The 23,446-nt window shown below is 41.1% G+C and overlaps 1 protein-coding gene across 3 annotated transcripts in view; it reads left to right on the forward strand.

Moving 5' to 3' along the window:
* Positions 1-23,446, forward strand: part of dhx15 (DEAH (Asp-Glu-Ala-His) box helicase 15) — a 127,696-nt gene that overhangs the window by 46,241 nt on the left and 58,009 nt on the right. For all 3 annotated transcript variants that reach the window (XM_063043361.1, XM_063043359.1, XM_063043360.1), the window contains exon 6: positions 22,436-22,603. In XM_063043361.1, the coding sequence (XP_062899431.1) occupies positions 22,436-22,603 (168 nt within the window). The remainder of the gene's footprint in view (positions 1-22,435; positions 22,604-23,446) is intronic.

Here is a 23,446-nt window from a genome sequence, read left to right on the forward strand (position 1 = left end):
GAACTTAATCACCACAGTATTACTTTCTTTGTCACTGGTTACCACATGAATTCTGCTTTCCAATGTGTCAATTAAAAAAAAAGCTTCTGAATTATTTTGTTCTGAGAAGATAGCTGGGAGAAAATTGTACAATGTTCTTCTAGGTTGTTTAACAAAGTTTCAGTTTTATATATGAGAGGGGAACGGCAGAAAAATTTAGTCAGGAAATTTTAGCATCTGGGGCCTAGTTGAGCAAGTCATGGAAGAGGAGGGAACATTGGATCAGATATCTTTGGAGTGTGGTGTTGATGTAGATAAGTAGGCTTTGAAAGCAATAAAAGAAAATGAGATTTTTAAGTTTTGTTGGAATGACTAGATCAGTTAATATAAGAAAACATTGTTAGTTGGAATGTGTAAATACAGGTGAATATTTAATAGACAACACAAAAACAAGAATGGTTGGGAATTTTAACACCAAGAGATTGTAGAGGTGCTGAATTAAGTAGTATTCCTCAATTGGAAATGGGTATCCTTTTGAAAGAGCAAATTTGGATGAAACCTCGGTTTAAAGTTGACTAGAATTTCAGTGCAGTGAACACCTAGGTTCAACTTCGAACAGAGATTGGGTTAATTGTGATGAAGGTTAAGGATCGTATTGGTCTTCTGCCTGTTTAATTGGCAAAACCTATAGTAAATTCCAATATCAACCAATGCAAGTTCTTCCACTGAGTAAGGTAGAAGAGTTGCCTGTCATAGCAGCTTATAATCTCATGGTGCTGTGTAGATAAATGGGGGTTTCTGGAGGGACTCCAGATGAAGTGGGGTGATTTTTAAGAAGGGGAGCTATTGCTGGAGGTACTTGGTTATGATTGGGTATACAAAAGTGAGTCCAGCTGAAAGTTGAGCCGTAGACATGATACAAAATGTTTAGAGTGGGAAATAAGGGTAGCATAGTGGTGTAGCGGTTAATGCAACTGCTTTACAATGCCAATGATCACTGATAGGGATTTAATTCCTGCTACTATCTGTAAGGAGTTTTTATGTTCTCCCCGTGACCTCCAGGTGTTCTGGTTTCTTCCCGCATTCCAAAGACACTAGGGTTATTAAGTTGTGGGCGTACTATATTGGTGCTTGAACCATGACGACACTTGCAGACTGTTCCCATTACATCCACATTTGCGTTGGTTGTTGACTTTGTGGGCATGTGGCCAAGTGGTTAAGGCGTTCGTCTAGTGATCTCAAGGTCGCTAGTTCGAGCCTCAGCTGTGGCAGCATGTTTGTGTCCTTGAGCAAGGTGCTTAATTACACATTGCTCTAGTGTCTGTGTGAGGAGTGGCGCCCCACACAGACTTCCAATCTGTGCCTCTCATGGTCTGAGTCGACATTCCGTCCCCTAAGAAGAGCTGAAAGGATGAGCTGGGAATGACTGACCAATGAGCCTGTTACCAGTGCTGGGAAGTTACTGGAGGGAATTCTGAGAGACAGGATCTGTCTGCATTTGGAAGAACAATGATTAATAATGGTCAGCATGGCTTAGTGCATGAGAAATCGTGCCTTGTGAATTTGATGTGAGTTATTGTGAAGTGGCGATCAAGAGGATTGTTGAGGGTAAGGTGGTAGACTGATTTTAGCAGGTCTCCCATCATCTCATCTGCAAGATGAAATCACATGGGATCCTGGGTGAGCTAGCCAATTGGATATAAAATTTGCTTGGAAGGAATCAAAGGATGATAGTGGAGGATTTTTCCCTCCAGATTAGAGACCTGTGACTCTTGTGCCACATTGATGCTGTGTCCCCTATTTGTACTATTTGGATGAGAACATAGGTAGCATGATTAGTGTTTGTGGATAACACCGAGATTTTGGGTGTGGGAGATGGTAAAGAAGTTTGAACCTGTTGTAATAACAGGGAAGGTGGATGAAGGAATGGCAGATGGAATTGAACTCGTACAAGTGCAAAGTATTCATTTTTGCAAGTTAAACCAGGGCAAAATGTGCATAGTGAAAGAGGGTCCCTGGGAGCGTTCTAGAACAGAAATCTTGAGCATACAGTATAGTTCCTTGAAAATGGTGACACAGGTAGGCAAAATGGTGAAGTGAGCACATGGCACACTTGCCTTCATTAGGGCATTAATTATGAGAGTTGGGCTATCATGTTACAGCTATCCAAGTTGGTGGTGAGATTAAACCTGGAATGTGTGGGGTTGTGGTTATCGTAATGTAGGAAGGATGTGATTCAGCTGGAGAGGGTGCAGAAACAATTTGCGAGGATATTGCTGAGACTGCAAAGCTTGAGTTGCAAGGAAAGACTGAATGAGTTGGAGCTGTTTGCCTGGAGTGATAAGAGATGAAGGGTAACCTTAAGAGGTTCTTAAAATGTTGCTAAAGTGAATGCTCACTGTTTTTACCCAAGGACAGGCGGTCTAAAACTATAAAACATAGGTTCAAAGAGAAAATGGAAAAACTGAAAAGAGGACTTGAAGGCGGTGGGTATATGATTCAGAAATGGCGGAGGAGGATACAATTACAATGCTTAAAAGACATTTGGGATGTGTATGGATAGAAAAGGTTTAGAGGAATGTGGGCCAAATACAATCAAATGGGATGAGTTCAGAAGGCGTGATTATTGGCTTGGACAGATTGGGGTGAAGGTCTGTTTCAGTGCTGTATGGCTTGGTGGTAGACATGACTGATGGTGGTCATTTACCCCACAATGTGAAAACTGGTAAATATAAATCTGTCTGACCTTATCTACACCTGTACGAGGTCTTCAGCTACACCACGCATCCTTGAAAAATGGCAAGGGTTTATCCCTCTGCTATCATTTTCAGGCAGTGACTTTCTTAGTGGAAAGAATCATCTTCTCCTTCTACTCAAACCAATTACTATCTGTATATGCCAGTTAGTTTTAGTTGATGCAGAGAGAAATGTTATTGTTTATTTTGTCAAGACCTTTAATTTTCTGCATTACTATTAAGAATCCCTCAGCGTCTTAGTCCAGCATATGAGGTAGATGAGAAGGCCAGTAATATGGAGCATGTGGGATACAACTCTGAAAGTAACAGTGTTTGGAGCCTTCTGGGGCTTGGTGGAATGCTGAGAAGGGCGTAGGGTAATTGGACAGACAACTTATCCAAGAGAATTCAGGATTAGGACGTCATTAATAACAGTAGTAATGGTGGGATGAGTCAAAAGGAGGCTGAAATGGAAAAGGCAGTCTTCAACTGACCATCATGTCAGGGGCTTAAGGATGGTCTATACAAGCTTTGCAGAGATAATGAGATGCTTCATGGTTATAAGTAGGGTAGCCTTAAAGTCATCAGTTAGTGTAGGGATTAGAGTCGAACCAGCTTGAACAGGTTTAAAGGGTTGTTATGTTCAAATGAATCTTGGAGATGTTTGAGTGGAGTATCTGATTTTTAATTGTTTGCAGAGCAGCCGAGAACAGTAAGGTTGATAAAGAAGAATTAAGCCCAGGGAAACAGTAGTCATTTCACAACTGGGAGCTGTTTCTAGGATCCATTACAGAGTGCTGAGGATTGTAGAGGGTAGCAGGTGTTGGAGAAAAGGACACATTCCAGTTAGGAACTACTGTTCTGAAGGTTGAAGGAAGTCAATGACTAAAGAAAACAAGGTTTTGTGTGTGTTCAGGAGAGAGGGGACAGAGGAACGCAGTGAGGAAGTGCCAAGTAGCTGTTCAGGATGTGAGCAGAATCTAGACCTGGAAAGGAACAGCAGGAACAGGTGAAAGCTTGCCTCAAATAAATGGAAACCAGCCTACTGAGCCACAATGAGATATAAGTGGGTCAGCAGAGAATAGTCACCATGGAAAGTGTTGGGCAAGCAAATGAATGATGTGAGAAACTACCAAAATAGTTCAGACTGGCTGAAGATGGATTTCTGTCTAAGATCCAACCTGTTTGTAAAGTGAAACAGAAGCCAACTGAGTATGGTCTTAATTTCCCAAAGATAAAATTCACTGTCTTCCTGTTCTACTTTTCCAAATCAGTAGCAACACTCACTGTGTATTATTGTGTTTTTAGAACTGTTATCTAACAGACATCTTTTTTTGCCCTTGCGCCTGGGGCTGTGAGGCAACATTTGGCGTTGTTAAATACAAGTACTCGTAATTAAGTAATGAAAGTGTGCACTTTTTCCAGAGTCAAACAATTATTTCAAAGTGCAGTCATAATTATGTAGAAACACAAAACAGCAGTTGGTGCACACCTGTATGAGAATCACTTTTTGGTGATCTCAGCTAATACTAACATCCCACACCCATGCTCACTCTTTCTCTCTCCTCTCACTGCTGGCAGTAGGGTCAATTTAAGAACAGCTCGTCATGTGATTGCCTTTGGCAATCAGAAGCCTTGCCTATGATGCCAGTGACACAAGGAGAATGTGATGATCCATTCAACAGAGGAATGGTGATGCATTGGAATTGTAATGGAGCTAGATTTGTGTATCAGTGAGACATTGTAGTATTCTTCACTCATAAATCTGCATGTTACCCTTTTAAAAACAGGAAGCTGAAAGCTCAGTGCTAAATAAAAGATTCAGTTTAGAGTATAATGACTTAGCAGCAAAGATTATTGAATATTAATACTTGAAATGCCTTTTATTTGCAATTCTATTCAAATTGCAGTTTCATTTTCATTGTGTCTATTTATATTTTCAGAGCTGGGTATAAACTAACAAAGCCAGTGGCATTTACCTTATCTGCATTTTCCCTTTAACTGAGTGATTTGCTTGGCCACTCCTGCTATTTAATAGTTAACCAGTCAATGGGTCTTTAGACAGAATGGCTGAGGATGGCAGATCTCCTCCAAGGTGTCCCCTGAAATGCATTAGGAAAAAAGCCCCAATGCATTTTTATGACAGCCTTGTAGCTTTCCTGATAATCATGCCAATGAATAGTTTTATTAATTTCTAGCTGATAAACTGACTTCAAATTTCATAGCTATCATGGTGTGATATGAACTCTGGTCTCTAGATTTCAGAAACTAGAATTCCCAAAATAATATCTGCATTTTCCTATTTTGCAAAGTTCTAAAAGGGGATTACCTTATTGAACACTTTCTTTCTGACTTAAAATGTTGTGGATCCATTTCAAACAGCTAATAAATTTTATGTGGCATTACTGCCTTGGGAATTTCACTCAAGTGAAACAGATTAGCTATTTCCTTAGGAGGTGGCAAGTAACACATGACAGATGTTGTATTCACTAGTTGTTCCACTCTTGGTGTACACAAGGTACAACCAGTTCTGAAATCTATTGGCAGGAAATGTTCTCTGAGGAGGATGCAGTGCAGTTGTCCTTTTGAGAGTGCTAGAAGGCTCCGAAGAATAGATTAAAAAAAAACTCAGGACCGGTTGTATCTAAATAAAATACTTGATCACATGAATGTTTGTGTAGTTCAGAAGGTATAGGTATACCTGTGTTGAAAATGTTTTCTTAAAAATTTGCACAGTTAATTTTAAAAGAAATTTGCATAATAGGAGAGACTTCCCATAGAAGCCACAGGAAAGCTTTAAATAACTGGAAAATTATATTTTTATGTAAATCTTCACTGACACCGCTTAATTTTCTTTCTCTTGTACTGTCCTTGGTTGCATGTGTAGTAGTTTATCTTTGTGGTCTCACTGATTTGGCCAGGAAGTGTATGTGCTACCTCCATTGCCTCGATAGTGGGTTAATATTATCACAATAATACCCATTATACCTGTGGTTTTGTTTGCATGCCATCCAGTCAAATCATCACAAATGTAAGTACATTGGGTGGTACAAAAGAGGGAAAAAGAACAATGCAGTATGTAGTGTTAGAATTACAGAGAAAGAACAGTTCAGGTTGACAGTGCAAGGGCTGTGACAAGGTAAACTGAGGGATCAAGTAGTTCATTCGTTATGTGTCTTTATCATACTAGATGTCTTATACTAGCAGGATAGAGGTGGTCCTTGTGCCTGGTAATGTGTTCTCAAGTTTTTTGTATCTTCTGAAACACACTGAAAATGCTGCAGGAACTCAGCAGGCCAAGCAGCATCTATGGAAGAGTAGACAGCTGACATTTAGGGCTGAAATCTTTCAGGACTTGAGGATGAAGGGCCTTGCCCAAAACGTCGACAGTTTACTCTTTTCCATAGATGCTGCCTGGCCTGCTGAGTTCCTCCAGCATTTTGTATATTTTGGTTTTGTATCTTCTACCAGGTGGGAGGGAGAAAAGCGAATGAGCAGGGTAGGAAGGGTCCTTGAGTATGTTGGCTGCTTTCACGAGGGGGGTGGAAATTAATAGAGGGGAGGCTGGTTTGTGTTAGGAACTGGGTTGTGTCTGCAACTCTGCAATCTTTTCAGGTCTTGGGCTGATAAGTTGCCTCACCAATCTGTGATGCATCTGGACACGATGCCTTCAGTAGTTTATTCGTTATGTATAGTGTTGACTTCAGTGGTGCAGCTGTTAAAATAGGCATGTCACTGGAGACATGCTGAATTTCTTTACCCTTCTGAGGATCTGCTGGTTTGCTTTCCTGGCCATGTTGTTTGTTACTTGGAAAATTGTTGGTGATGTCTACACATACAAGTTGAAGCTCTCATCTGTCTCCATCTTGGCACTCAGCATTGTTGGGATTGCTTAGGGAAATTTGGTAAATTTGTATCTTTTCATGCAACTATTGTATCCAAACAGGTACCAAACTGATGAGAGGTAAATCCATGCAGTACAGTATGTGGTAACATGTAGCTGTTATTTCAGTAGTCCTCCATTCTAATTAAATAAACATTTGATTAAATAATTAGTTATTTGGGTCCAAATAATTAGACCAGTTACTGTCTCCTTGCAGGCACTGAGATCACTGTTACTGAATGCGGATTTGGCTCCTTCAAATTCTAATTAGATTTGTATTGCTTGGTTCAGCCTCAAAATAATGTTGTTTTGATCTTTAATTGGCAAGTTAGATTTCTAGTGTTCTATAATTAGGACATGTCACATGTGCAAGTCTCTGCATGTTTCTCAGTATATTGCTAATCAGGATGGATGTTTCATTAGGTAATTGTATCAGGATTTAAATGCACTGTATTAAGATTTGTATATTTATTTTTTCAATAATCAATATTCTATTACCACAAATTATTGGTTCATTTAAGCAAAGTGTTAAATCCTACAGGCTGACTTGACAGAAGTATAGTGTGATTTAACTGTGGGGATGTAAATCTTCTATTTTTGGTGTTAATGACCTGAAGGTACAATATGAATTGACTCCTATTAATCGTGACTTGTCAGAACAAAGATAACCTTCATCAGGAGCATCACTGCAACTGTGATTGTCATTCTGTCCTACTTAATCTTCAAATATTAATCATTTTCAGGAAAGACCTCTCGAGGGAGAAAATTTTCCTAAAATTGGAAGTGTTATAGCATGATTATTATGGTTACTATAGTGATAAAGGATCAGTATTTTGTTAAAGTTTGTAATAGCTGGGTCTTTAGATCTTAGGAAGAGCCCGATGTTCTGGGCAAAATAGCTTCCAACATTTAAAGAACACTTCTGAGCCAAGGATTTCTAATTGGAGCTTGTGTTTTAGTAAGTTCATTCTGAGTATCTTTCTATCCAGCACAAATCATTTGATTCCTCTATACTTGATAATAAATGGTATTTTGGGACTAACACAATTTTGGAAGTTTCTCTTTAATCCAGGAAAGTAACATATATTTGCAGCTGTGTCTGCTTTTCGTCTTTTTACCAAAGCCCCTGTGTTGGTAGTGGGATTCAAATGAAAATTGAGCCTGATGCCAGTTCATTCTTGCTGCTTCAATGTTATATCCAATGTCTGTGCATCCATAGAGTAAATCTAGTTAACACCTCACCTAAAGTGAAAATAGCATTAATAATTGTTGAAAAAGATGGTCTGTAAAAGTCTAACCATATATTATACCAATTCACTTAACTAATAGGATTTAAAACCTTTGAATTAAAAATTGTGAGTTCAAATGCCAGAAAGTGACATCAATTATAGGCTCTCACTCAAATATGTGCTGAGATACTGTCTCTTAGTGCAGCAATCAAAGGTGTTTTGTGAAAGAAAATGTGAACTCTTGACCAATATTCTTAAAATTGTTGAAACAAATTTCCTGACCATTATCACTGCTATTTACATAGAACGTAAGAAAGCAGGAGTATGCCATCTGGCCCGTAGAGCCTGCTCTGCCATTCAGTAAGAACACGGCTGATCTGGCCATGGACTCATCTTCACCTACCTGCCTTTTCCACATAACCTTTAATTCTCCTATTATGCAAAAACCTTGCTTAAATATATTTTTACTGAAGTAGCCTCCACTACTTCAGTGGTGGGCAGAAAAGTCCACAGATTCACCACTCTTTGGGAAAAGCAATTCTTCCTCATCTGTCCTAAATCTGTTATTCCGAATCTTGAGGCTATGTCCTGTAATTCTAGTATCACCTGCCTGTGGAAACCACTTTCCTGCCTCTACATTATCTATCCCTTTCATAATTTTGTTTCTATAGGATCTCCTCTCATTTTTCTGTATTCCAGTGAGTACGTTCCCAGGTGACTCAATCTCTCCTCATAGTCTAACCCCCCCAACTCTGGAAACAACCTGGTGATCCTCCTCTGCATTGCCTCCAAAGCCAGTGTATCCTTCCTCAAGTAAGGAGACCAGAACTATACACGGTACTTCAGGTGTGGCCCCACCAGTACCCTGTACAGTTGCAGTATAGCCTCCCTGCTCTTAAATTTAATCCCTGTAGCAATGAAGATCAACATTCTATTTGTCTTCTTGATAGCCTGCTGCACCTGCAAACCAAATTTGGAAAATCAGCAGTTGTATTTCTCACAATTTAAGCAATAGTGGCTTATCAGGAGCTTCCCACAGTGGAAATTGCCATTTTTGTTTGTAGTAACACATGTAAAATGCTGGAGCAAGTTTAACAGCATCCATGGACATTATTCAACTGTTGGCAATTCTGGCTGATTTCCTTCATGAGAACGGAAGGGGGGAAAGCCAAAATAAGAGAATGGGGAGAGGGTAAGGATAACAAGTTTGAAGGTGACAAGTGAAGCTTTGTGGGTGGGGAGGGAGTATGAAGTGAGAAACTGGGAGTTGATAGGTGAAAAAGGTAAAGGGCTGAAGACGGAGAATCTGATGGAGAGGTGAGTGGACCACGGGAGAAAGGGAAGGAAATTACAGGAAGTTAGAGAAGTCAATGTTTGTGCCATCGGGTTGGAAGCTACCCAGGCAGAATGAGGATTCGAGTACAGGAGCAGGGAGGTACTACTGCAGTTGTACAAGGCCTTGGTGAGACCACACCTGGAGTATTGTGTGCAGTTTTGGTCCCCTAATCTGAGGAAAGACATTCTTGCCATAGAGGGAGTACAAAGAAGGTTCACCAGATTGATTCCTGGGATGGCAGGACTTTCATATGATGAAAGACTGGATGGACTAGGCTTATACTAGTTGGAATTTAGAAGATTGAGGGGGGATCTATTGAAACGTATAAATTCCTAAAGGGATTGGACTGGTTTGATGCAGGAAGATTGTTCCCGATGTTGGGGAAGTCCAGAATGAGGGATCACAGTTTGAGGGTAAAGGGGAAGCCTTTTAGGACCGAGATTAGGAAAAACTTCTTCACACAGAGAGTGGTGAATTTGTGGAATTCTCTGCCACAGGAAACAGTTGAGACCAGTTCATTGGCTATGTTTAAGAGGGTGTTAGATATGGCCCTTGTGGCTAAAGGGATCAGGGGGTATGGAGAGAAGGCAGGTACAGGGTTCTGAGTTGGATGATCAACCATGATCATACTAAGTGGCGGTGCAGGCTCGAAGGGCCGAATGGCCTACTCCTGCACCTATTTTCTATGTTTCTATAGCAGAAGTGGAAGCCATGGACCAACATATGGGAATTGGGATTGGAATTAAAATGGTTGGCCATGGGAAAATGCTGCTTGTTGCAGATCAACAAAGCAGTACCCAAATTTACATCAAGTCTCACTAATGTCAAGGAGGTCGCAATGGGAGTGCCGGACACAGTAGACAATCCCAACAAACTTCCAGGTGAAGTGTTGCCTCACTTGCAAGGACTGTTTGGCACCGTGAATAGAGGTGAGGGAGGTGGTGAATGCAGTACTTGCAGGGATAAGTTTGTTTGGAGTTGCATTTTGATGTAAGGTTCAAGCTTTGAACATCCATTTTCTAGAAAGGCATAGTGTAGCTTATTTCTTGAAGGAGAATTGCTTGAAAAAAATTAGCCCTCACTTTAGTTTGCTTGTGATCATAAATGTTTCTCCTGTAAAGTCTCCTGTTATGAAATTTAGAATGCCCCTTGTATAATACTGAAGGGACTACTGATAAAGACTTGATTAAATATGTGCAAGTTGGTAAACAAACTTTGATTGACTTTATAACTTCTGTGTGTGGCCTCCAAAAGGGGAAGGTGGGCACTAGATAGAAACGGAAATGCTTTACTACTTTATCATTATGTCCAAAGTTTGTTGGTAACCTCAAAATGGAACTATTAAGCCATTGCTCTTCAATTTGAAACATTAATTATTTATCTTCCCAGCCTGACTTGACGAGTCTTTCCAGCATTGTCTGTTTTCATTTTATAACGTTAAACCAGAATTTTAAAGTACAGGTCAACCTTCACTAATCTGGCACCATTGGGACCTGAGGAGTGCCGGATTAGTGAAAATGCCGAATTACAGAAAGATCACATTAAGCATAATTAATGCTGGATTATCGAAGGAACCGGATTGCAGGTAGTCAGATTAGTGAAGGTCGACCTGTACATGGAAAGCTTGAATCTGTTGGAAAACTCTGTGCAGACAAATAAACTATTTATGGTCTATTGCTTGTAGGTTAAATGTGAAAATCCCCCTCTATTCTTCACTGAAATCATCTTAATCAAGGTTTTATGGCAATAGAAATAAAAGCAGCAAATGCTGGGAACATTCAACAGGTCAAGCTCCATCTGTGAAAATGAAACAAAGCTGATGTTTCAGGGGTCAGCGGAAAGAGGAGAAACGGTTAACATTTCGGGTTATGATGGGCCCAGGAAATGGAACTACGTTTATGGCTCTACCATAAAACTGGGCAAATTGATCTTCTGGTGTACTGCAGCATTTTCTGAGTTTATATAATAGCAGTTCAATACAATTTACATATTCAAACATTCCTAGAATAATAAAATAATTCAGCACACAAATAGGCATATTAGGCCCACCCTGTCCTTGCTGACTACAGTGCTTATCTGTGCTAATCTCACTTCCCTGCATTTAACTTGTATTTAAGTCTCTATGCCTTACCAATTTAAGATACTGCCTAAACGTCTTTTAAACATTGTGATTGTACCTGCCTCTACCACCCCTTCTGACAGATTTTCCAAATAAACGTAACCTTCTATGTGAAAAACGTGTCCCTTAGATCTCTTTTAAATTGCAATGTCTATTTTTATGAAATCAGATTTCAGGAATACTTTAGGAAAGCCAATTTTGTTCATAAAATCAGTTTGTACATGTAAATTTAAATTGAAAAATGAATAACTTGAAACTTCATGAAATCTGAATAAAATGAATTTAATTCAATGGCACTGATGTTTTAAAAAAATCTGTTTTTTTGGAGCAACTTAAAATCCATAATCCCCTGGAACCTGTACCAATAGTAAAAACTACCCAGTATTATTGCTGTGTACCATGGCATTATAAAACAGTAGTTCTATTATTAAAGTATATTAAATATTTCATGTAGTTTTAAAACCCTTTGGTAAAATAATGGTAATGGTGTGGGATTATTTTTGTTGCTGGTTTGCTGATGTACATTCACATAATACATAGTGCAGGTTTACAAGACTAATTCTAGTACCAGAAATCTTTTGAATCTATATTGCACAAGCAAAAATTTGGTTGCTTGCATGTGTCTGTGATAGAGAATTTTGCTAAGTAATTTGTAGAGTTACTATTTATACATTTGTATGTCACTTCATCACGCACTGGCTAATTGCCTGAAGTGTTTTTAGATGTTTCCTCTTAATATACCATAAATTCAGTGTTCTAAATTAACCCTTGAATTAAATGAAGGAGAGGGATGAAGAGGAAACAGTGTTGCAGTCATGGAAAGATGTTCATTTGTGTGAAATTAGGTTAAACATTTATTCACAAGATACTTGAATCATTAGCAGTCTTAATATGTTCATGCATTGCCAAAGTTGCAGTGTTCTGCATTTTTGAAATTTGACTTGCAACTTGATAAGATTTTTATTTTGCTGTCCACTTTCTATAATTTTTTTTTGCTTGCTAATCCCAATGACTCATGCTGACGTACATGCAGTTCTCTGGGCACAAGATGTTCCTCATCTGAATGAGTATTCTCTGTGTGAGCTTCATTGGGGAATATTGGCAGATATTTTTCACAGCCGACTCGGCCATCCTTGCAAATATTCTGATGTTGAGCAGGTGCTGTTGTGTTGGAGGTCAGTCATAAAAATTCTGTTTTCCTTCTCTAGGATTGCAGAACCATAGATGTTTACAATAGATAGGAGAGCATTTAACACTGGTCCTTTACCTTGTAAGTTACACCATATTCAAGAGCTTCTCAGTACATTTTAAAAGGAGAAGGTGGTTTCTACCTCCATTAGGCAGAATTTTCCAGACCCACACAACCAAAGAATAGAGAAAAAATTGCCAATTTCTCCCCATCTTCCAGATGAACTTGTCTGCCCAGTTGCCACTAATCTCAATATTGACTTCACTGTATCAAATGAGGTCAAAATTGATGGTTTTCTGATCCACAAATTGTTATTCTCTTAACTGTACCCAGAGCTGTAAATAATTACCTAAACATTGGGCATTCAACTGCTTGCATAACATCAGCTACATTAATGGTACAATTTCAAAGGATTTTGTAACTTTCACAAGTTAATTATTGTTTTTTTTGGACTAGGTTTTTTTTATATAAGAGCGAATGTATGTAGTTCAGTTCAAAGGTTAGTACTTTTAGCCAAAGACTTGAGAACCAACCAGTGAATTGAAAGCATTCGTTGTACCCCACTCTGACCTGGAATGTGATGCAGATCTAGAAGGTGGGATGCTTGCCTAAAAATCTTTTTTCTGATGATTCTTTAAGAAAAGTAATAATTTTTAGAGTACTGCTTTTTGCCGTCAAGCCCTGAAGTATTTTTGCATATGTCATACAGCTTGTGTTTGTGAAATGTTATCTTGCTACTGGAATGCATCAGTCCTGTCAAATGCTTAGAGATTCCATCAATAAATTTAACAACTGTATGTTTCCTTCCACAAAAGGATATTCATAAACTAATTGCCTTTATGACAACCCAACTGTTTGATTGGTACCACTTTTAAAATTATTTTTGACCATGATTCAAATTTGCACATTGGGATTTGATTGTAATTATATCTCAAGAAGGGATAGCTATGACTGAGGCAGCAGGCCAGTTCAGCCGCATTCTTGCTGCTGAGGTGACTAACCTGAACTTTAGAACGTGAAGCAGGAATAGGCCCGTCAGTCTGTGTTGTGCCAAACAAATTAATGGAGAAATCAATTGGAGATCTGAAGCCTGACAATACGTAGTCCACTCAGATTCGCCGATTGAGTAGATAAGACAGTGACTTGCGGCAGTCTAGTGTATTGAGCAGTGATCAGGATTGATCAGCAAGAACAAATAAAAAGGCAGGGGCAAGTGTAGCAGCCATTGTTGGAGTGGACAGAGTTAGAATGGGGAGTTTTAGACTTGAGCTCTCCTGAGGCTTCAGCCAGGAGAGGCTTGAGAGAAAACGAAAAGCTTTGGGTAGATTCTGTGTGTGTGAGACGCAGAGACACCCTACCCCCCACCTTTTCCTTCTTTATATTTGCTCAGTTAGAACACTAGGGATGTCAGCCGCTAGTTGAATGCTCCTCTTGAGGGATGTGGGAAGGCAGGGGGACCTCCAGTGTCCATGACGACTAAGAGAAGAGCATTCAGCTGCAGCTTCTAACACTCCATATTAAGGAGTTGGAGTTGGAGTTGGAACTGGAACTGAATGAACTCCAGATCATTCGGGAGGCTGAGCAGGTGATACATAGGACATACAGAGAGGTATTTACACCCAAGGTGCAGGACACAGAAAACTGGGCAACATTCAGGAAGGGGAAAGGGATTAACCAGCCAGTGCAGGGTACCCCTGTGGCCATCGCCCTCAACAACAGGTGCTGGGTTGGGGGTGGGGGGGAGCAGGGAGGTGACCTAGCAGAAGCAATCACTGCGGTCAGGTGTCTGGCACTGAGTCTGGTTCTGTGACTCAGAAGGGAAGGGGGAGAAAAGAGGCGAGTTGGGGTGATTGGGGACTTGTTAGTGAGGGGTACAGAAGAGGGGTTCTGTGGATGAGAATGAGATTCCCGATGGTATGTTGCCTCCTGGATGTCAGGGTTCAGGATATCCTCAGCATTCTTAAGTGAGAAGGTGAGCAGCTAAGGAGAGGTTGTTGTCCATGTCGGGATCAATGACATGGGTAGGAAGAGTGACGAGGTTCTACAAAGTGAGTTCATGGAGTTAGGTGCTATGTTGAAGGGCAGGGCCTCCAGGGCTGTGATCTCAGGATTGCTACCCATGCCACATGCTAGTGAAGCCAAACATAGGAAGATTTACAGTTTAGCATGTGGCTAAGGAGATGGTGTAGGAGGGAGGACATCAGATTTTTTGGATCATTGGGATCTTTTCCAGGGAATGTGGTACTGTACACAAGAGATAGTTTGCACCTGAACTGGAAGGGACTGATATCCTAGAGGGGGAGGGGCATGGGGTTTAAACTAGAGTTGTTAGTGGTTGGGAACCAGAGTGCCAGAACAGATGGTGGAGAGGTTGTGGAGGCGGATGAAGACAAAGTCAGGAATAAAAGGGTTGAGCATGGCGTGACTAATATCCTGAGCTCTGTATATTTCAGTGCAAGAAGTATTGTAGGAAAAGCAGGAGAGCTCAGGGCATGGATCAACACTATCATTATGATATTGTAGCCATTAGTGAGATGTGGATGCAGGAGGGGCAGGACTAGCAGCTCAAAATTCTGGGTGCTCTGTTAGGATGGACTGGAGAACTTGATTAGTGAGGCATTATGAGAAATACGAAAGTTATGATCATGTTAATGGGTTGATATTACAGACCACCCAAAAATCTGTGGGATTCAGAGGTACAAATTTGTAGAGAGAAACATAACTTGGATAGATATTTTATCGATCCCAAAGGAAATTACGGTGTCACAGTAGCACAAGAAGTGTTTGTGTATAAATATAGATACACAAATGTAGAAATATTAGAAGAAAAGTAAGAAAGAATAAAAAAAAAGTTGTTTCAAATAGTCTAATGGTTGGGGGCGGGGGGGGTGGGATTCATCACTTCTCTGGCTATAGGTTGACTCATTGTAAAGCCTAATGGTTGAGGGTAAGAATAACCTCATTGGGGCTCTTTGGAGCAGCACAGTTGTCTTTGTCTATTACTAGTTCAGCTCCTCTGTTCAGCCAAGGTGGCATGCAGAGGGTGAGTAACATTGTCCAAAATTGCCAGGATTTTCCATAGAGGCCTTTGTTCTGCTACAGCTTCCAGTGTGTCCAGTTTGACTCCTATAATAGAGCCAGCCTTTCTAATCAGTTTATTGAGCCTGTTGGCATCACCCATGTGATGCCATTGCCACAGCACACCATCGCATAGAAGATTGTACTGGCATCAGCAGACTGGTAGAACATGTGAAGGAGAGGCCTGCATACTCCAAGGGAGCTCAGTCTCCTCAGGAAGTAGAGGTGACTCTGGCCTTTGTGCATAGGTTGTTGTCGTAGGTGATTTTAACTTTTCACATATTGACTGGGACTCCCATACTGTAAAATGACGAGATGGGATAGAGTTTATCAAATGTGTTTAGAAAAGTTTCCTTAAACTGTAGTAATCCCAATGAGAAAGTGTGCAATACTGATCTGCTATTAGGACAGGTGATAGAAGTTTGTGTGAAGAATAACTTTCATCTAGTGATCATAATGCCATTAGTTTCAAGGTAAGTATATAAAAAGATAGGTTGATCCCTGGCTTGAGATTCTAAATTGGAGAAAGGCCATAGGCAAATGTCGATTGGGACAGGTGTAGTTGCTAAGAGGGAGGTCTTCAAAAGTGAAATTTTTTATGCTGTCAGAGTAAAAGGTAAAGGTAACAGGTTTAGGGAAACTTGGTTTTCAAGTGATTGAGGCCCTGGTTAAGGAAAGAAAGATGTGAATAGCAGGTATCGGCAGGAAGGAAAAAGTGAGGTTGTTACGATGAATAAGAAATGCAAGAGAATACTTGAAGGAAATCAGGAGTTCTAAAAGAAGGTATGAGGTTACCCTTGCAGACAAGGTGAAGAAGAATCCTAAGGGGTTCTATAGATATGTTTAGAGCAAAGGATTGCAAGGATCAAAGTTGGACCTCTGAAAGATCAGAATGGTGATCTATGCGTGGAACCAAAGGAGATGGGGGAGATCGTAAATTGTTTTTTTTTGCATCTATGTTTACTCAGGAGACAGTCCACAGAAATGAAGCAAAGCAGCACCAACTTCATCGACCTTGTACGAATTACAGAGGAGGAGGTGTTTGCTGTCTTGAGGCGGATTAGGGTAGATAAATCCTCAGCATCTGACAAGGTGTTCCCTCAGACCCACTGGGAGGCAATTCCAGGGGCACTAGCAGAGACATTTAAATCATCCTTAGTGACAGGTGAGGTACTAGAGGATTGGAAGATAGCTGATGATGTTCCGCTGTGTAAGAAAGGCTCTAAAAATAAACCAGGAAATTATAGACCATTAGTAGTGGGTTAGATATTGGAAGGTATTTTAAGGGACTGGATGTGAGTATTTGGATAGAGATGGTCAGTATGCCTTCGTGCATGGTAGGTCATGTCTAACCAATCTTGTAGAATTTTTCAAAGAAGTTACCAGGAAGTTGATGAAGGCAAGGCAGTGGATGTTGTCTTCATGGATTTTAGCAAGGCATTTGACAGAGTCTTGCATGGAAGGATTGGTGAAAAAAGTTCAGTTGCTCAACATTCAAGATGAGGTAGTAAATTCGATTGGATATTGGCTTTGTGGGAGAAGCCAGAGAGTGCTAGTTGATAGTTGCCACTCTGGAGTCCTGTGCCAAGTGTTTGTCATCTATGTCAATGATCTGGATGATGTGGTTAACTGAATCAGCAAATTTGTAGATGACACCAAGATTGGGAGTGTAGTAGACAGCGAGGGAGACTATATCAGAGCTTGCAGCGGAATCTGGACCAGCTGGAAACATACTTTATTGTCGCCAAACAATTGATACTAGAACATATAATCATCACAGCGATATTTGATTCTGCGCTTCCTGCTCCCTGGATTACAAATACTAAATAATAAAATACTAAACATAGTAAAAATTAGTAAATATTTAAAATTTAAATTATAAATCATAAATAGAAAATAGAAAAATGGAAAGTAAGGTAGTGCGAAAAAAAAACGAGAGGCAGGTCCGGATATTTGGAGGGTACGGCCCAGATCCGGGTCAGAATCCGTTCAGCTGTCTTAACACAGTTGGAAAGAAGCTGTTCCCAAATCTGGCCGTACGAGTCTTCAAGCTCCTGAGCCTTCTCCCGGAGGGAAGAGGGAGGAAAAGTGTGTTGGCTAGGTGGGTCCTGTCCTTGATTATCCTGGCAGCATTGCTCCGACAGCGTGTGGTGTAAAGTGAGTCCAGGGACGGAAGACTGGTTTCTGTGATGTTCTGCGCCATGTTCACGATCTTCTGCAGCTTCTTTCGGTCTTGGACAGGGCAACTTCCAAACCAGGCTGTGATGCACCCTAGAAGAATGCTTTCTACGGTGCATCTATAAAAATTAGTGAGGGTTTTAGGGGACAGGCCAAATTTCTTTAGTTTTCTCAGGAAGTAAAGGCGCTGGTGGGCCTTCTTGGCAGTGAACTCTGCTTGGTTGGACCAAGTCAGGTCATTTATGATATTGACCCTGAGGAACTTAAAGCTGTAAAATGGCAGATGGAACTTAATGCAGAGAAGTGTGATGTGTTGTACTTTGTAAGTCTTGCACAGTGAACAGTAGGGCACTGAGGAGTCTGGTAGAACAAAGGGATCTGAGAATACATGTCCATAATTCATTTAAAGTTGTGGCACAGGTAGATAGGATTGTAAAAAGAACTTTTGGCACTGAGTTCAGAAGATGGGATGTGATATTGAAATTGTATAGGACATTGGTGAAGCCTAATTTATAGTATTATATGCAGTTTTGTCACCTACCTACCTACAGAAAAGATGTAAATAGGGTTGAAAGAGTACAGAGAAAGTACCGGGACTGGAGGTAGAAGATTAAGGGGAGATTTGATAGCCGTTTTCAAAATTATGAGAAGTATAGATGGGATCAATGTAAGCAGGCTTCTTCCAGTGAGATTAGGTGGACTACAACTAGAGATCATGGATTAGGGGTGAAAAGTGAAAAATTTTAAGGGGAACATGAATGGAAGCGTCACTCAAAGGGTCATGAGAGTGTGGAACAAGCTGCCAGTGTACACACCAGCTCAGTTTCAACACTTAAGAGAAGTTTGGATATATACATGGATGGTAGGGATATGGAGGGCTATGGTCCCAGTGCAGGTAGATGGCAGTAGACCATTTAAATGGTTTGGCACAGACTAGATGAGCCAAAGGGTCTGTTTCTGTGCTGCTCTTTTCTATGACTATTGGCCTGAATATTGAGTTGTCATTAAAAACCTGTATCCTGCACAAGAATAAACTGTCCAGTAGCTTAACTGCAACATGATGTGGTATTGTTCCTGCACATTTGCAGCCAACTTCAGTAGCTGCTATTCTTGTCCAAGCAGTATGCCTGTCTAGAACATCCAAACCCAAAATGCATGTATTAGTGGAAAGTTTATTGTATTTGATGTCAACACATGTAAGAGTTCTCTGAGCAATCAGTATATTTCCTGTTATGGGAACTCTGTAAATGTGTTTCGCTCAATTGTTACATTTCCAACATAATATTTCAGATTGTAGATTTTGGTCACTCCTGAACTGTGGCTGAGTGATTTACTCGATTGTGGGTACTGCCACCTTTTGGATGAAATGTTAAACTGAAAATGTTAATCCTAGCCACCTGTCCAAGTGGATGTAAAATACAGCAACATATAATCCAGTGAGCAAAAGGGATATTCTTCAATCTAACAAATAACTATTTTTTTAAAAACTCAACCTAAATCAAGAATGATCATTCTTGATTGCATGGTGGGATGTTCCTGTATATGAAGTTGGAGTCAGATGTCTATTTAATGATGACAGCAGTACAAATGTAATTTATTGTCTAGGGTCACAGAGGCATGGTGGGTGATTCTTAATGTGTGTGTGTGTGTGTGTGTGTGTGTAGCATGGTGGTTGGCACAATGTTTTATAGTACAGGCGACTTGGGTTCAATTCCTGCCTCTGCCTACAAGGAGTTTGTATGTTCTTCCCATGACTGTGTGTGTTTCTTTTGGGTGCTCTGGTTTCCTCCCACAGTCCAAAGGCTTAGTGGTTGGTAGGTTAATTGGACATAGTAAGTTGTTTGTGTTTTGGCCAGGACTAAATTCGGCGATTGCTGGGCTGCATGGCTTGAAGAGCTGTGGGGGGGGGGGGGGGGAGGGTTGCTATTCTGCGCTGTAGCTCAGTAGTAATATTTTTTAAGTATATTTAGTTCTTAAAATATTTAATTAAGCAAAAAAAGAACCAATAAGGGGTTAAGCAACACACACAAGATGCTGGTGAACGCAGCAGGCCAGACAGCATCTATAGGAAGAAGCACAGTCGACGTTTCGGGCTGAGACCCTTCGTCAGGACTAACTGGAAGAGGAGATAGTAAGAGATTTGAGAGGAGGAGGGGGAGATCCAAAATGATAGGAGAAGACAGGAGGGGGAGGGTTAGAGCTCCGATCTGGAAAGTTGATTGGCAAAAGGGATACAAAGCTGGAGAAGGGGGAGGATCATGGGACGGGAGGCCTACGGAGAAAGAAAGGGGGAGGGGAGCGCCAGAGGAAGATGGAGAGCAGGCAAGGAGTAATTGTGAGAGGGACAGAGAGAGAAAAAAGGAAAAAAATAATAATAAATAAATACGGGATAGGGTAAGAATGGGAGGAGGGGCATTAACGAAAGCTAGAGAAGCCAGTGTTCATCTCATCAGATTGGAGGCTACTCAGACGGAATACAAGGTGTTGTTCCTCCAACCTGAGTGTGGCTTCATCTTGACAGTAGAGGAGGCCATGGATAGGCATATCAGAATGGGAATGGGACGTGGAATTAAAATGTGTGGCCACTGGGAGATCCTGCAGACAGAGCGTAGGTGTTCAGCGAAATGGTCTCCCAGTTTGCATCGGGTCTCATCAATATATAGAAGGGCACCCCGGGAGCACTGGACGCAGTACATCACACCAGCCAACTCACAGGTGAAGTGTCGCCTCACCTGGAAGGACTGTCTGGGTCCCTGAATGGTGGTAAGGGAGGAAGTGGAAGGGCATGTGTAGCACTTGTTCTGCTTACAAGGATAAGTGCCGGGAACGAGATCGGTGGGAAGGGATGGGGGGGTACGAATGGATAAGGGAGTCGTGTAGGGAGCAAGATGTGCTTGGTTGTGGGATTCCATTGGAGATGGCGGAAGTAACGGAGAATTATATGTTGGACCCAGAGGCTGGTGGGGTGGTAGGTGAGAACAAGGGGAACCCTATCCCTAGTGGGGTGACAGGAGGATGGGGTGAGAGCAGATGTGCGTGAAATAGGAGAGATGAGTTTGAGGGCAGAGTTGATGGTGGAGGAAGGGTAGCCCCTTTTTTTTAAAAAAGGAAGACATCTTCGTCCTGGAATGAAAGGCCACATCCTGAGAGCAGATGCGGCGGAGATGGAGGAATTGCGAGAAGGGGATGGCATTTTTGCAAGAGATAGGGTGGGAAGTAGGAATAGTCCAGGTAGTTGTGAGAGTCGGTAGGCTTATAGTAGACATCAGTAGATAAACTGTGTCCAGAGATAGAGACAGAAAGATCAAGAAAGCGGGGGAGTGTCGGAAATGGATCAGGTAAATTTGAGGGCAGGGTGAAAGTTGGAGGCAAAGTTAATGAAGTCAACGAGCTCAGCATGCGTGCAGGAAACAGCGCCAATGCAGTCGTCGATGTAGCGAAGGAAAAGTGGGGGACGGATACCAGTATAGGCTTGGAACATGGACTGTTCCACAAAGCTAACAAAAAGGCAGGCATAGCTAGGACCCATATGGGTGCCCGTGGCTACACCTTTAGTTTGGAGGAAGTGGGAGGAGCCAAAGGAGAAATTATTAAGAGTAAGGATGAATTCCACTGGACAGAGGAGAGTGGTGGTAGAGGGGAACTGGTTAAATCTGGAATCCAAAAAGAAGTGGAGAGCTTTGAGACCTTCCTGGTGGGGGGTGGAGGTATATAGGGACTGGACATCCATGGTGAAAATAAGGCGGTGGGGGCCAGGGAACTTAAAATCATTGAAAATATCCAGAGTGTGAGAAGTGTCAGGAACATAGGTGGGAATGGATTGAACAAGTGGGGATAAAACAGTGTCGAGGTACGCAGAAATGAGTTCGGTGGGGCAGGAGCAAGCTGAGACGATGGGTCTACCTGGACAGGCAGGTTTGTGGATCTTGGGTAGGGTGTGGGAACTATAAGGTTGGTAGCAGTGGATGGGAGATCCCCAGAGATGATAAGGTTGTTGATGGTGTGGGAGACAATGGCCTGGTGCTCCTTGGTGGGGTCATGAACAAGGGGTAAGTAAGAGGAGGTATCAGCAAGTTGTTGCTGCGCCTCGGCAAGGTAGAGGTCAGTATGCCAGACAACAACAGCGCCCCCCTTATCAGCGGGTTTTATAGTAAGGTGAGGATTGGTGTGGAGGGAGTGGAGAGCAGAGCATTTGGAGGGGGTGGGTTGGAATTGGACCAAGGTGTGGTGAAGTAATTGCAAATATTTGGATGTATTTTTCTTTTATCTTTATTACAATTTGATTCTATTAACTGCCTCGACATTTAATATTTGAAGTGATTAGTTTAAAGTACTATATTAATTCTCAGCAAGGAATGTTTTCAGCTAACAGTTTTATTTTCCACTAGTGGAGGGGAGTGGAAGAATCGAGCAGTTTATAATCTAGCAGTTTATTTCAAATCTCTTGGAGACTAGGTTCAAATTTCCATTAATTAAAATGTAGAATTTGCTCGACATTTTCAAGCAAATATTGTACAGTTAAACTAACTGGTGACTTTGAGTTACAATAGCCTACTAGCACTGTGGCTTTTGTCAAGATGTTGTCTCTGTGTGGACCTAAATTCCCAGATGTACACCAGGATATTTATTGTGTTTTACATTTTGGGTGAGCAAGGAAAAGCCTCATTCTACTTGGGATATAACCTTGGAATTTATTACTATTCTTACAGGAAATTGATGAAGCTTGTAAAAGGATAAAACGAGAGATTGATGACCTCGGACCTGAAGTTGGAGACATCAAGATCATTCCTCTTTATTCCACGCTTCCACCCCAACAGCAACAAAGGATATTTGAGCCGCCACCGCCAAAAAAACCAAATGGAGCCATAGGAAGAAAGGTACACGGCTCTTGAGTTTTGAACAGTCACTTTTTCCTGGTGTTAAATATGGCACAGATGCAGTAGAGTGAGGGGCAGCTAGTTAAGTTGCTGCTGTATAAATCCAACAGTTCATTCAATCCTGACTTTTGGGACTGCCTCTGTGATGTTTGCAAGCTCTCTCCACAACCTGTGTGAGTTTCATTTGAGTGCTCTGATTTATTCATACATTCCAAAAATCTACTCGTAGGTTAATTGACCACTAAATTGTTCCTAAGGTGGGTGAGTGGTACACTCAAAGGAAAGGAGCAGAGAATTGTGTTTACATGAAATGTGTGTGTGTAAATGAGATTTATTACAAAAGATAGGCTTTTTGCACTGTTTGGGAACTGAATGATCTGAAAGCCTTGGTGTATTATTTAAGCAACACACATCAAAGTTGGTCAGGTCAGGATGAAAGGTCTCGGCCTGAAACGTCGACTGTACCTCTTCCTAGAGATGCTGCCTGGCCTGCTGTGTTCACCAGCAACTTTGATGTGTGTTGCTTGAATTTCCAGCATCTACAGAATTCCTGTTGTTTGTGTATTATTTAATGTAGTCACTATGCTGTATTTAACTAGTGGATCTGTAAATTTGTCCTGGTAGCTCCTCTTAAAGTAAACCTTGTTCTATACTAATAAACTTTTGTACAGGTGTTGTAACCCAGTCGGTTAGATGCACATGTTTTACATACATTTTGATAAAAGAGCAGAAGTATTGGATACTTTGTTTCATTCCCCTATAACTTCAGTACTGTAGTCCATTATTGTGTGTGCAGTACTGCTTTGTTGGTAATCACTAACACAATAAACACCATTAATCAAA

This window comes from Mobula hypostoma, chromosome 3 (assembly GCF_963921235.1).
Source record: "Mobula hypostoma chromosome 3, sMobHyp1.1, whole genome shotgun sequence".
Taxonomy (NCBI): Eukaryota; Metazoa; Chordata; class Chondrichthyes; order Myliobatiformes; family Myliobatidae; genus Mobula; species Mobula hypostoma.